The sequence below is a fragment of the Cyrtonyx montezumae genome, unplaced genomic scaffold (assembly GCF_038088225.1).
Source record: "Cyrtonyx montezumae isolate F1298 unplaced genomic scaffold, pur_monq_1.0 scaffold_0, whole genome shotgun sequence".
Taxonomy (NCBI): domain Eukaryota; kingdom Metazoa; phylum Chordata; class Aves; order Galliformes; family Odontophoridae; genus Cyrtonyx; species Cyrtonyx montezumae.
This window is the reverse complement of record NW_027071824.1, coordinates 14,173,172-14,188,235: the sequence shown is the minus strand read 5'-3', so window position 1 is coordinate 14,188,235 and position 15,064 is coordinate 14,173,172. Positions and strand designations below refer to the sequence as shown.

Sequence of the window (15,064 nt, the reverse complement as noted above, 5' to 3'; positions counted from 1 at the left end):
CCCATACCGAAGAAACTACAGTTGTAGGACAATACAAAAGGTTCATGGAAAAAAGAGGCTTCCATAATGTTGCTAATCATCCTCATGATGTTTGGAAAAGCAAGCACCCACTCTTCAAACAACTTAATAGCAACATATTAAGTGCTACTCTTTGTAATACCAATCTTTTGTCTAGGAAGAACATCTGACCAGTAGGCCACCCCTCATGACATTCAGACTTCTACTTCTGCTGGTTTGTTAAACCTTTGCTCTAGACTACCCACTGAAATCAGTCTATGATATACATTATGAAAATATTAAAAAAATAATTAAAAAATATTTTTAAAAAAGCCCTAAAACCCAGCAATTGTGCAGCTTATGCATGACTGAAAGAATTAAAAAAATGAGACTCAGAAGTCAGCTTCCCTCCAATGTCACAAAACTGGCACTCTCTTTCAGAAGAACTCTCATCTATGATTGTTTGTGAGATATGTATATGCAAAACCTGTCCTGCTTGGCCTTCCCATCCTTCAGCCACAGACAATCATTCCCTCCCCCCCACCATTAGTCATTTGTCAGGGCTATTTCAGTATTATTAAAACCTCCTTTTATTAGTAAATCCTTTCACAATTATATCACAGTTTTGAGAAATGAAGTCTCCCAACCTTCTGCGTATGAGATGCTAGCTCCCTTGTTCCAAGCATATCAGAGAATCACTGTTCATAGGGAAGAAGCATTAATCTCACAAAGTTCAAATTTTATAGATACCTTAACCTTTAGAAAGCCAAAGTAGGCAGGGATTTCCAGCAAGATACCCTTGCCTGCACTGCCAACCTTTAAATGAGGTCTGGGGAGGGATGGATCCTGGCTACACCCCTTCTGGTCACACAGGTGTATTGCATGCAGCTGAGCTCCCTAGGTTGGCCCCGCTTTCCCACCAGGTGCTCCATCACAGCTTCAGGCCATGACTTAGCATTTCTGCTACATCATAACACACCACACAGGCAAATGTTAATTTAATATTTTAAAGAGGACTGAACATTTGTATGAATTCAAATCATTTCCAGAACTATAAAGATACAGGAAGTCAAATGCTCTGATCAGTGGGAGATAAACGCTCTCTTCCTTGTAACTTGTAGCCTAAGAATAGTCATTTTCCTCTCTTCAATAGCATCTCACTAAATACAGCAGTACTGTGTTCAAGGCTCCAGCTTCCCTTCTAAAGTGTCTGTCTTACCTCAGTCAAAAATGTACTTTTGTCTTAGGCAGCACAGTCCTGTTTGCCTCATGAATTCTGAACAGCAACACTGTGATAACACAACTTGATCTCCACATCCAAGATCCCCCTAAATCCTGCTCCATTCACAGCACATGCATTGCAGAACTGTTTAGATCAGAAGGAATCTCTTGAAATCTTCTTGTCCTGTACTCTGCTCTGGGTGGGACAGCAAGATAATGCTACTCAGGACTGTGCCCCATACACAGTGTACACAAGTCACACAAAGAAAATCTCCAGTTAAAATAGATGTGAACATTTACAAGCCATGGCACAAAACCACAAGAGCAGATGTCCATCCACCCACTCTGCAGAAATGCAGAGATCTGAAGTTCAAAGACAGAAGCTTCCTGTTAATGTGGATTACAGCCTTATACCTGGGTCTTCCAGCACCAGACATGCATCCTGTCAGGTTAAGGACACCTGCTGCACCAGATGGAAACACAAACTTCCCCACACATCTGATTTTGCAACAACTTCCAGTAAGCAAAGATGGTTTTGTATGCAATAGCCAGGTAATAATTAAGAGGAAATGAGACCAAAACATTTAACTTAGGGAGAGATATACCATAAAAGACAAAGAAGGAAATGTAAGAAAAAGCTAAAGACAAAATCTGATTCCTCCCCATTGCTGCTTGTCAGATGAGTAATGAAAAGTAGCTGCACCCAGAATTGCCCAGGCCCTAAGAGGCCCAGCCACTCTTAAAGACCTGAAACACTGTTGTATTTGCACAATAAAAGAAATCCTATTAATCTGCAGCTTTTCCCCTGGTCTTTGCTTACAGAGGAGAAATTAAACTATCATATGATCAAAATTAGTTACATTAATAATCACTTATGAGCTTACAGAAGAAAAGGCAGTCTTATTTCTATGGCAGAAATCTTTCCCAGCAGTCCTCACTTACTGGCTGTACTGCCCTAAAAAAAAAAAATAAAGAATGAGTGGAGTTGTTTGGAGCATGAGGAGAAGCAAGACAAGCATCCAGCTAACTGCATGCAACCTGAAGAGCTGGAAGAGTGCAAGTGAGCACAGAACATCTTACAGCTCGTGGAAATGTGCAGAAGCATTTGCCTAGCCTTTTCAGTATGCAATAATCTGGATGTGCAAAGTATTTAAGCAAAGATGTTTCCATGCAACTGGGGAGGAGAGAGTTCCTTCCCTGCGCTGACTGCAGCCTGTTCCAATGCTTTGCAAGATCCTCATGATGCAACTGCTGAAAACATCTGTGACACAAGCCATGAAAAAGGAGCAGTGGGGGGGAAATGAACTAAGAGCCTCTCCACTCACTCACTTGTTCCCTTCAAGCTGGAAAAATGCTGTTCTTCTACACCTAAAGTGCTGACTTGGACTTAGCTAAAAACATTTTACTTAAATTTCCCTAGTTATTTTTCCAGGTCAACAATAGCAGCAGTTGCCATGGGACATCGCCTGATCCTGAATGAAGGAGGTGCCATCATTCCACACCTAAGGCAAATCTGAATTGGAGAGAGTGGGAAAACAAGAGAGACAATGAGATGTTGAAAAGCAGTTATGAGCTGTGGAACAGCACGTGGAATAGGGAAGGAGTGAGTCAAACAGACCTTCAAATCAACTAACTTCCTTTTTCTCTCAAGTTCTGCTTTAATTTTTCTTTTAGAGATATTCAGCATTGCAACAACCACTTATGCTAGCAAACTGAACTGTAATACTTGCCCTCTCTTCGATAAAAGCAGTAGTTTGAAATGAAAGGCTTAGTTTAGTCTTCAGACATCTACAAGAGAAAAATGACTGCTCAAATACAGCTTTACAGCTGCAGTCCATCAACAGCTAGGCTTCCAACCAGCACAGTCCTACCTCAGAAAATCCTTCAGGATTCTTTCTTGATTTTGCTTTAATTTTTCATCATAGCTCTGCCTCCAGAATTCTTTCCCCACTTTCCTGCAAATGGCTAGGATTCAAACCTAGGGCCTGCAACCCTTGAACACTGCCTTGCATGACAGAGCAGCCAACTGGCTGAGACACTGAAACTGCTGATGGGCTGGTGAGACACAGCACTCCCCGTGGCCCTTGTTTTCCTGGCCTGTCCCACGCTGAAGACAGCAAAGCCATTCCTGCTGCTTGTTTGTTATGGTGGGAATGCTTCTAGTAGTCAGACACAGTCTGCACAGGCCTGGGACCTACTGATGTTCAGAGGCTTCACAGATCCGAGGGAGGCAGAGACACTGCAGCGACCACAAGTCACCAAGTCTTGACAATAAAGACAGTTATTGCTCATTTTATAGTTATTAATGTTTTACATCTCTAGCTTAAGAGGATGGTTGAGGTTTAGAGAATTCACTGCGGTACCAGAAACCATATACAGAGCAAAATACACAGCTCAGCTCTGCCTCAGACAGCAGGCACCTGCATGCAATGGAGCCAGTTATTTCTCTCCATTTCTGCGTTACTTTGTTCGTGTCTTTGCTGATGTAATAAAGAGACGCATGGCTAAACCATACCCAAGTTTTATGGAATTCTGGAAGACCAGGATTCACCTGTCACCTTTCTAATCCAATGCACAGAGACAGCTTTCTACGTGCACAGCTCAGAAAGGAATTAGCAAAGAAAGCAGTGTCAAAATAATCTGTCAGGAATGTGTTAGAAAGAAGCAACCTACAAAACAGTTGTGCTGCAAAGAGATCCCCTAGCAAGAAGGTCAGCTCAGGATCAGTGCTATTTAGCAGCGCTGACACCACAAGGCACAGCAGTCAGGAAGACAAGAAGGAGCCTGAAGGATTAAAGCCCAAAGCTCTACTTCCATTACAGAGCCTGCACAGCAACTGAGATACAGATACAGCAACTGAGCTTCATCTACAATTTACAGCCCATGTGCTGCTGAACCTCATCTCCAAACAGATTAAAAACAACACTACTTATCACAGGCTGAGAGCTCTCTCAGACAGGAGGGGAGGACAGTTCAAGGAATACCAAGAACCTGAGGGACCTACAGCACAGACCTCATGTGTCTCATACCTACAAACAAGGTATGATGGGTGATGGCTGCTCACACCACTGCCAACCGTCCTGCTTAGCCTACAGGGATTTCAACACACTCCTCCCAACTCCCACCCCACTCACAGAGGCCTAAGCACAGTAACTACATGGCCATGCTGAGAAGAGCTGCCCTCATGCAGGCCAGCTTCTCAACATCTTATAGCAGCTCTCCAGCATTGCACGGGTCTCTTCAGCCAGTGCAGCCTGACAGGAGCTGGCATATACAACACATCTGGTAACAGTTTTTCCATTTTCTCCTCTGCAGACCCAGAGGGCAACTGCCATTGCCATGGGATACTTCAATAGCTGAAGAGAAGTTGCTTGTTTTGGGAGACCTCACTCGACACTCACCTCTGCTCAGCCATAAAGAACTACATTAGCCAGATTCACAAACACAAGAAACAAAGCCTTACAGTCTGGAAAATGCATTTGGAGCACATGAGACATTTCAGGCTTCTCCTCTAAAAATCCCACATTAACCCTTTTGAGTGCAAGCAGATGCAAGATACTTCATTTCTATGGATTTACACCAGAGCCAACTTGTTTTATCATAGAGCAAGCCAGTAATATAGGATCAGCCCTCAAAATGAGATCTTTGATCAATATGGTCAGTCAACCTTAAAGGAAGAGGAATGACCATGAAAAACTGCCCTGGCTCTCCATGAACCAGATCCTTTCCCAGTAACATTACATGATTCCCAGCAGTTTGCCCAGTACATGGAGGGAGTGGCACAAACACAATATCTGAATGCTTACTCACTTCTCCAGTATTTCTGAGCCAGAAAGCACAAAATCAAATTAATAAGAGGCATTTCAAAACAAACAATGGGTGATCCTTCAGCATGTAAGTCAAGGTGTAAAACTCATTGCAGCACTGGATGCAAAGACTTCATATTGATTCCAGGGAGCTGGTTCAGGTAAAACGAGTCCACTGCGGTATTAGTGTAGAGATAGCAGTCCCATCTCAGGAAGCTCTTGAGACTAAAGCACACTGTTCTTACAACTCTCTCAGGTGCCTACTTCCAGCTGCTATAGCAGATGGGGGAAATGAACTGTAGGTGTACCATGGGGCGGGTGCTCCTGAGCCTGATCATGGGAGCAGACCGTATAGCAATTAACACACAATTACATGTGGTGTTATGGTCCAAGTGGATGCAGAGGACAAAACCCAATGGTTTTCTTGCAGAATTGACTCAATTCACACACCACAGAGAGCAACCAAGCATACTAAACTGGCACCTCCACACATCACTCCAGGTGAGAGGCAGAGGAAGTTGCCCTACGCTGCAGTTCTCTGCAAAATACCAGTTTCCTAAGAACAGTTTGTTCTATCAAAGCCAGAATAAAGGGTCTTCCATGGAAAAATAAATATACGACACAGTAGCTGTTGATTTTTTAAACTTTTAAATTATGTTGCTTTATATGCTTCATTTCCTGTGTCATTCTTCACTTTACCCTTTAGCCACAAAACTTTCAGTTCTTAATAATCAATTCTCAGAAATTAACATATAAATGCACATAAAAACAATCAGGCTGCAGACAACTGCCTGAAACAACCACTCAGCTTTTTGTGTAACAACTGAGTAACAGGACACAGAAGGATTACTTTATGTTTTCCCATCTTATAACAAGACCCACTCTCAGCAAACTGGAAGACCTAGCTGTCTCTGAGGCAACTTTACTCAAGATAGGAAATTCCCCATTCAATCATGTTAGATTTTCTTCTCATCAGGCCAATAAAGATCATGGCAAACTGACCTCTGATGACAAGAGGGGAGGACAACAGTTTGAAATAAGAAAGAAAAAAGAATAAAAAAGAAAAGGAAAGAACCTGCATCAGAGAAACAGCACAAACCTTTAGAAGGAAGTATGGTCAGACCCATTTCTGAACAAAAGCAGCAGGAGGGGACAGAACCTTTATGCCATTAGCAACTGAATTCTTCAGTTCTAGAAACCACTGGCTCAAAACTATGCCCGCAGCCCAGTCTAACTGATTAATCAGCTGCTCAGGGCCAATCAATACATTTTGTTCCTTACACGTGTCAGAAACCAAGGTCTGTCCATTGTCACTGCAGATCTGAATGACTGTTGGGGTGTCAGGGTGCACTTCATTCAAAGGACCATTTGCCTTGCAGTCAGGCAAGAAACTTCATCCATACCCAAAGTGAGTTTTGTTCATTCCCAAGGTGGGACAGAAATATTACCTAAGCAAAATCTCCTTAAGGGCACCCAGACCCAGGCACTGGCTGCTTTTTTCCTCGAAGGTGTTTCCAATTCTGAATTCTTCGGTTTTGTCATATGAGCTGATTTTGGAGCTGATTTGGGCTCTAATCCGCAACTGCCCCAGCTGACACAGAGCAACTAGAAAGATCCATGATTGGGATTACTGCAAAAGCAGTTCATGGCAGCTTTGCCACAAGTCTTCCTAATAAAATGCTTTATTATGTCCTCCAGGAACTTTCTTTAATTATCTACAGCGTTTCACTCTCCATAAGGCTACCAAAGCTAGTCTACATAGGCTACCATGTGATCTTTTCACATGATACACACACAACGGATGCTTTGTTGTTGTAGTCTAGCTCTTTTGGGTCCACCTTGCCCCCTATTTGGTGTGCCCAAGTAATTGCAGAGGAGGAAGAAAGACTGCTCCATGTATGATCTGCTCCCTCTGCCTCAGCCAGTTTCCAAGATGCACCGCAACAATCACAGTGCATACTCCATACACGTGGAGTCCAGGTCAATGCCCACACAGACCAGCCCACAATAGAGCGGAGGCTATAATGGGCATGAGAGGTAAAAACAAAAACACAGCAGAAGACAGAAGAATAGACAAGAGCCCAGCAGAACCATGAGCTGCACATCCCCAGGTAGTGACCAAGCTGGTCCAGAAGAAACCATACCTCTTCAAATTGTGCTCCACGTCCCTACAGCTTGGGCAGGCCTATGCCTGGGTTGGCAAAGAAACAGCTCTGCATAGGTCAGATTGGGCCACACATTCTTTACATAGATCTTCAGACCTGGGTCACAGAGGAGAGAGGCTGTGTCTAAGAAGAGTTCATACTTTATAGGGAATGCTTTCTGTACAAACCACAGCCACAACTAATCAACTTCTCTAAATCTTTGTCTGGGTGTTCACATGGAACAGCTGTGGGTGGTGCTCGTTCCTTTTCAAAACAGCTCAGTTGGCTGACTGTGCTGGTCAATGACGGTGACAGGACATGTGAGCTCTGCCCACAGCCACGTACAAAAGTTGCTGCAGCAGAAAACAGGCCTGAGTGCATCCATAGCTGTGATTTGGTTGCTAGGAACAGCTCCCTTCAGCAACCCACATCCCTCTGAATAGGGGCTCCAGATAAACGCGAGGAGAAGAAGGGCTGACGCTGCCCACACTGTGGGCGGGAGTGTATTCCCCAATGAAAAATACACATAGATCTCAGTTCCCATACTGAGACATCCCAGTAACACTCCTGTGACCCCAGACACATTCCAGGAACAGCCAGAGATTTTGATGCTATGGCAGAGTGGTGCCCTGCCCAATTTCCACTCTACACAGATGTCTTAAGTGAAGGGAAGCTTAACTTTGCACTTCAAAACAAACACATAATAATTAAAACAAAACACAAAGCAAAAAAACACTGTTTTGCAAAAGCCATAAAAATAATTGACTATCTGAGTCCACTTTCTGTTTTCACTGCAAATATAAGCCATATTTCTGCTCAAGAAAACCTTTAGCATCCAAAACTGAGCAATTCTGGAGCTGTAAGATGGTGCATGACAACGGCAGGGAATTAAGTAGAACTGCACTGTCTAGCGAAGTAAAATGGATTAATCTGTTTTCACTGAAATGCAGAAGTTAAATATATAGGATTATATTTTCAGAATTCAGTTTTTCATTCAAATAAAAACAAGAATTGGGAAATACACAGAAAGTAGTGACATCTCTTTGTGGCAGGGTATGTGAGGAGCTCTCATTTATCTGAATCTAGCCTATGTTAATTCATAAATGAGGCCAGCTGAAAGGATGACTATTATCAGTAGTCTAACTTCAGGCCTCAGCCAAAACTGTACTTACACACATTCATGTAACTGCTTGTCCTCCTTCTGAGTGAGATTAAGACAAACCAGGAGCATCTTGTGTTACCAGGTGTTAAAAGGAAGAATAGCAAAGCTCTGGTTTAAAGCAGACTCCTATAGCCCTGAAGCAATGAACCTGTTCAGTGGGATGTGCTGAAAATCCTCAAAGCAGAGAACAGCTTCACACACCATCGGAGACAGACAAAGTTAAGTTCTCATTGTGCCAAGCTGCCATCAGCCGGCCTGAAGGCCAGTGGCTGGCTGAGCACGTGACAAGCAGTCAGCAATTAATCTATCCTCACTCATAATAAAGCATGAGCCTTGGAACAGATCTTTCAGGGCACACCCACTGTGCATCAATAATAAGGGAGCTGCTTGGTTATATTTTGATTCAAGAAAAAGTTTAATAGCCCTCCTGCTCTGCAGAGTAACCAGCTCCCATTGGGACAGGGTCTTACCAGTCCCCTCCTGCAGGCCTGAGGCACACCATACACAGCCAACCAAGGAGCAGGGCCAGAATGATGCCCAGACACCCCTCAGAACCAGCCAGCCCCGAGCCTTATAGCTGACTCCAGGTACAGATGCCAGCAGAAAATAGCTGACATTAACTGCTAGTCCCCATCACTGAACAGGCACAAGTGCAAGCCACAAGGATACGTGAAGAAAGCTGACATGGTGGCTTTGTTAGTGCCCAGACCACACTTCCCTTTTAAGCAAGCGTGAGGCTAGAATTACACAACACAGAAAGCAGTTCTCTGTGACTAGAACAGATCTGCATGTGACTTCATTTCATTGATTAAGGAAATACGTCTTAAGTAACTCTACCCTAGTCAAAAAGGAGCATGCCTAATTTGCAGGTAAACTCAACAACTTTTGTAGATTAAAGCATCACCTGCATAATCTCCAAAGCCATTTGCATTGATAGAGAAGCTGGAGTGGTATTGCCGCCCTTCAAGTGCCAAGCTCTGTTCAGCTGCATGTCTCAGCCAGTTAATTTTATACACCACAACCCAACTGCTTCTTTTTGCTAACACCTAGAGCTGCCAGTTAAGGATTTAGTTTGACTGGCAATGCACAGACTTGTAACAAGCAGATGCTCCCTGCCCCAAGGAGCTCGCCTGCAAGCAAAGCTTACAAAACAGACTCCTGCACTTTACTCACTACACATGTGGGTGGGGCAAAGTAGGGGTAGGTAGGAGCACAAGAGTTGAAGAGATACTCAGAAACACCTGCCCCAAAGTGCGGGGATGAGCAAGGCATTTCATTTGTAGCAAGCCCCCTGTGAACTGGGCAGAGAGCTCTTGAGGGCTCAGCGCTCCATCCCATAACCCACACGCAACCCCAGGACACACATCTTGAAAGCCTCCTGCTCTAGACCAGACTCAGTTGCCAGCTGTTACCAGAGATGATCCCTAGCCCATACATTCAGAGCTATTGCTGGCTCTAGTTTCTAGCCAAACATTGTAGGTATCTAAATCTGGCCTAATCTCTAGTAAAGAACACCAGGCAATCAAAGCAAGAGGAATAAGATTTCAACTTACAGATCCTTTCTTGAGCTTGGCTGCAGCAACTGAAGGACTCCAAGCCAAAAGGCTGGACTGTGAACCACAGCAGTTCAGAAGCTGCCACTGAGCTGCCTCCATTGCAGAGAAGTGAATGTCCAGCCAGGAGGCAGCAGGACTAAGAATGAACTCTAACTATCAAGCTTCACAGCCCAGTCACTCTGACCAGGAACTGCTGGCTGAACACACTACCCCAAAGGCAGGTGAAAAGGACAATAAAGGGACAAGAAGTTTCTCGGTAACACCAGCACACCTCTTAAGTCAAAGCCCTCCCAGCAGCTCTAGTGATCAACTACCTAAAGGACAACACTAACAAATAGCAGCTGATGCATGTTATAATCCCAGATTCGCTACATGAGGCCGCTCAGCTTCTCCAGGGGGAGAAGACTAGAAACACTCATCACAGCCACACTTAGCCAATTCAGGACATGCTGCCAAAAGGAGATCTTCACAGTGGGCAGAAATTTCATCCTGAAAAAGTTCCCAGAGCTAGGATGCCAACCCGAGGTCAGTCAGCTCTCCCAAGTTTACAAAAATGAGTTGACTATTCACCCAAGGACAGTCTCCCAGGACTTTGCCTGATTGCAGTACTGTTGCAAGCCTGAAACACAGCAGCAGTTTGTTTTCTCTTCAATTTGGGAGCTTCCAACAAAGGTCATAAAGTGCAAAAGCAAGTGGGTAGTGAAGGAGAGCAGCTGCTAACCATACTGCCTTTAAAGCTCAGAAAGCTCTTGGTTTGGGTGGTGGATGGAGATGAGTACTTAATTCTACCCACTTTAATTGCTCATTCTCCATTTACACTACTGCAGACCTGACATGATGCTCACACTTCACTAACTTTCTACCAGGTTTCAGTGAAAGCAGAACTGAATCTTTTAAACAACACATGTACCACGCAAGCCAAAAAATGTACGCACTACACAGATGACATCCACAGACTCACGCAAGGCAGCTGAGGACACACAAGCCCAGCCAGCATCTGACAGCCCCACGGACTGAGGAAGATCGAGATGGTGTGGGACAGCCAGACTCATTGCACAGCACAGCCACAGGAAGCCATCTCCTCACCTGCAAAGAGGTTTGGCCCTGCACTGAGACAAAGTGCTGCATGCTCTAATTAAGTGGTTCGTATGCTGGTACAAGGCTCAAGTAAAAGCAGGCTGCTGCACATGGTCCCCAAAGGCCTACAAAACACATATAAACCCACAGTTTGCAAGTTTGGCTTTCTGCCCGTACACATGTATACCAGTCATTGTACCACATCCCACAGCAGGCTGCAAGGCTACCTCTGAGGATCTACGCTTGCAAGAAACAGCACAAGCTCAAGTCTGCAGAAATGCAGACCACCTGTTGGCAGCACAAAATCCTAGCACTGCTGTGAGCAAAATGGCTGCAGGTACCCCATCCTGAGGCTTCCCTGTATGCACTCCAGCATCCTGAATGCTGTATATATCCCCAGCAGCTCCTTCAGAAGGGCCTTAAGGCTTCACATCTTCAGGCCCCAAGAGACAAAAAACGAGGCTAAAGGAGGTGATTGCAGCCACTTGGTCCAGAAACACTGTCCAAAAGAAACCCCCCATTGCCTCTGCACAGAAGTATTCTGCACTGTAACTATCCAACACAAAATAACACCACTATTTTATTTCCAAAACCAAAATCCAAGCCCATCTACCACAAGACTGGCAAGAAGAAGCACAGAGACAGAAAACTCTGAGGCAACATTAGTTCCCTTACTAACAAAGTTGTCATCAGCCTGTCCAGAGCGACTGTGTAGAAGTGTGGCCGCACTGCAATCTGCCTCTGTGTAGCACATACAAAAGGCTCCACTGGAGCCTGGTGTGCAGAATCCCCAGCCCCCATCCCAGGCGCTGAGGGCTGCTGCTTTTCCCACATCCCTTCTTTATTCAGGGCCAGCCAGTACACTGCAAGCTGCATGGCTGCAGGTCCAGAAAAACTGCTGATTTGAGCGGGTACCCCTCCATTCATACTTTTGCCACCCCACAACTCAGTAATCTTTCTAACTAACTGATTGTGACTCCATTTTTGTCCCACTGCATATGGTTCAGAGATTCGTCCTTGCACGTAGCAGGAAGGGTTCAGCTATTCCTTGTCCTGAATCTGCGATCCCAGCTTTTCTTTCGAACGCTAAAGAAGGACATGAGCAGAGTTCGAAAAACCATGGGTCAACGCAGGGAGCCAGGCTGCAAACTAGCAGCTCAGATTGCAGCCTTCTGGAGCAGAAGGGAAAGAAATGCAAATACTGAGCTGAAAGGCATTTCAGGCAAACCGTGTTTGCACAGCACCTAGCAGGCAGGGTTCTAGTCCGGAGAGGGCTGCTTGGCTGCAGATTACGTGCACACAAAGGTACCCGGAGAAAGAGCGGCGTTAAAAGTAAGCACGTCTAGACTGAAAAAGCACACGAACCATTTGTCTTCACGTGCCTCCTGCGTAGCCTACCATGCGCAAAGAACACGACTTCGGTAGCAGGGATACAGCCCAGGCCAGCTCCTGCCACCGCGCTGGCTCAAAGGAAATCGGCCGGGCGTAACAAACAGCGCAAGTTACTGCCCCTTACCGCTCCCGACCCTCGTCACCTGCACGAACCGAAAGCACCCGGCACGACAGCGTCCATCTCTACCTTTAGCTGGAAAGGCTGAATTTCGTTCAAAGTCTGGTTCCTGAGCTTTTTGGTGAGGACCTTCAGCATGGTACAAGTCCGACGAGCCGAGAAGGGGTTAAGCACACGCGCACACCTCCAAACGCCGAGCCGCCGCCGCCGCCGGGCTCGCGGCAGCACGGCGGGGCTGGCATCCAGCGCCCGGCACGGCACGGCGCGGGGCGAGGCTGCGGCCAGCCGTGCCCTGGGTCCTGCCCCTCGCTGGGGGCTGCGGGGCGGAGCGAGGCCCCACAGAAATAAATACCGCACTTCCCCCCGCTACGCTTCAGGAAGGAGGGAGGCGGCGCGCTGCCGGGCGCTCACCGGGGGCCGGCGAACCCCCCCCGCCGCTCGAGGCCCCGGGCTCCGCTCGCGGCAGCAGCGCCGCTCCCCGCGGCCCCCGCCGGGCATGGCGTCCCCGCGCACACCGCACCGGGCCCCGCACGGCCGCGGCCGCCCCGCGCTCAGCCCGCAGCGGGGAGCGCCCAGGCAGCGGCGCCGCAGCCGCGGCGCCCATTGGTCGGCCGGAGCGGGCTGAGGGAGGGACTCCGCTTAAAGGGCCCCGCGCCCAGCCCCCTCACGGCTGTGAGGACGAGGGCCGTGTCTCGTAGTGCTTGACAGCTGCAGGGCTCTCCTGGCCGCTGGGCTGGAGGAGCGGGGGTCGCGAGTTCTCTGGAGATATCCAGAAACAGCCTGGACGTGGTTCTGGGCAGTCTGCCTCTGGGTGTTGCTGTTGGAGCTGGGGATGGAGCAGATGGAACCAGAGCTCCATGCCGGCCTCAGCCACGCTGTGACTGTGATGCAGAGCTAGGTGCTCAGCCGCAGCAGGAAGATAACATGATAGGTGCCGTGCCCTGCCTGTCCTTTCCCCTGATTCAAAGCACTGATCCATGGGGAGTAGTTGTGCGTGTCATCTCAAGTCCCTTGAGCCACCCAGACAGCTTCCAAATGAGGTGAAGTAGCTGGGAGAGACTCACCAGTTCGTCTTCTAACAGCAAGTGCAAGCATGGGATCTGGGAGACAGGTTCTTACTGCACTATCCACACTATTTAACTGCAATAATTGCTTCTTCAGGCACGGCAAGGTGCTCCATTTCCACACTCAATTTCCATTCCATGTTCTCCTGCACTCCCTGACAAAACAGTCAGAAAAGTTATCAGGGGCTGCCCAATATGCTCCCAGCCCCTTTGAATGCAAAGGAAACCACCAAAACATTTTCAGAGGTGCTGGCCAACTGGCCATCAGGCACTGCCAACTCCATGCCAGAGATAAACTCCCTGTGCCCAGGTGAAAGGCTCATTACACCCACTGCCAGGCCTTTGGGGCTACCACCGCCTTTTGTCACAGTGTTTTTTCTGGAAAAGAAAAGAAGAAGAAAGAGGAAAAAAGAAGGAGGAGGAGAAGGAGAAGAAGAAGATAAAAAAACACAAGGAAAAAAAAAAAAACAGAAAAAACAACCAACAAAAAAGCAACACAGAGTCTAAGCCAGAGAATAATCTTTCTGCCTTTCAGGATAATGCTGCCTTTGAAGAAGCCTGCAATGGTAATAGGTCATTTGTTACATCATATTTGCTCTGTGAATTCTGCATTCACATCAAGGATTTATTTTCACCGATTCCACCCCCATTTCAAACCAGATGGAAATCCCTATTCAACCTTAAGACCTTAGGTCACCATACGTTGTTCTATGTCCTTCTAGTTTCCTTACTGCCTGGATACAGGCAAGCAGGTAAAAGCATGTTATCGCACCGCTAGCTTAGCATCCTGCTTCTGACAGGAGAGAATAAAATGCCAGACGAAAGCAGAAGTCCTCTGTATCAATATGTGATAACACATTTATAGTTAGGTAAGAATTACTCCCGACTGCTAGCTGATAATCAAGGTGCACCTGAAAGACGGCCAACTGAGAATCCCTTACCATTTTATTGCCTTGATGAATATCACTAAAGATTCTTTTTTGCTGTCTCTATTTTTTTCTTTTTTCTCATATAATGTGAAATTCCCCAGAGCATTTTTTGTTCCTCATTCAGGCACTGGAGCCATTGGCTCTACTTGCAATGGTCAGTGAGATATAAGCCAGCAATCAGTCAGCTTAAACTACTGGGTATGAGAGATTTCCCGTATTTGAGCTCTCTGGGTTCAAGCACTGGGACAGGCACACTGTGAGGCCTGGCTGCGTGTCTCAGGACAGAGGCGAAGCTCCCTAAAGCAGCAGAAGCTGCCTAAAGGAGAACAGCAGAATTTGCCATCTCACCCACAAACAGCTTGCAGCCTCTCCCTGACCTCACACCATCCCACCAAGGCGCAGAACGCAACAGTGACCACAGCCTGGTGGGTTTGGCAGTAGGATGCTTAACTCGCTCCCAGGCCAGGGCTGCTATGGACAAGCAGCAAAAACAGATGTCAGCAAGGCTTTGTCACAGCACTTGTGATGTGACAGGACCTAACACTGTAATTCCTTATATTAACTCTGCTTCTGCAAACTTTGCCTAGCTATGTTTCAG

The 15,064-nt window shown here is 46.5% G+C and overlaps 1 protein-coding gene across 4 annotated transcripts in view; it reads right to left on the bottom strand.

The window, feature by feature from the left end:
• Positions 1-12,977, bottom strand: part of LOC136060480 (uncharacterized) — a 50,188-nt gene extending 37,211 nt beyond the window's left edge. The window contains exon 1 of one of the 4 annotated variants that reach the window (XR_010623366.1): positions 12,543-12,977. Coding sequence is in view for 3 of the 4 variants with exons in the window: in XM_065755059.1 (XP_065611131.1) it covers positions 12,543-12,611 (69 nt within the window). In the remaining variant the exon portion in view is untranslated. The remainder of the gene's footprint in view (positions 1-12,542) is intronic. The other 3 variants (XM_065755059.1, XM_065755069.1, XM_065755050.1) reach the window with 3 other exon arrangements.
• Positions 12,978-15,064: the final 2,087 nt, after the last annotated feature.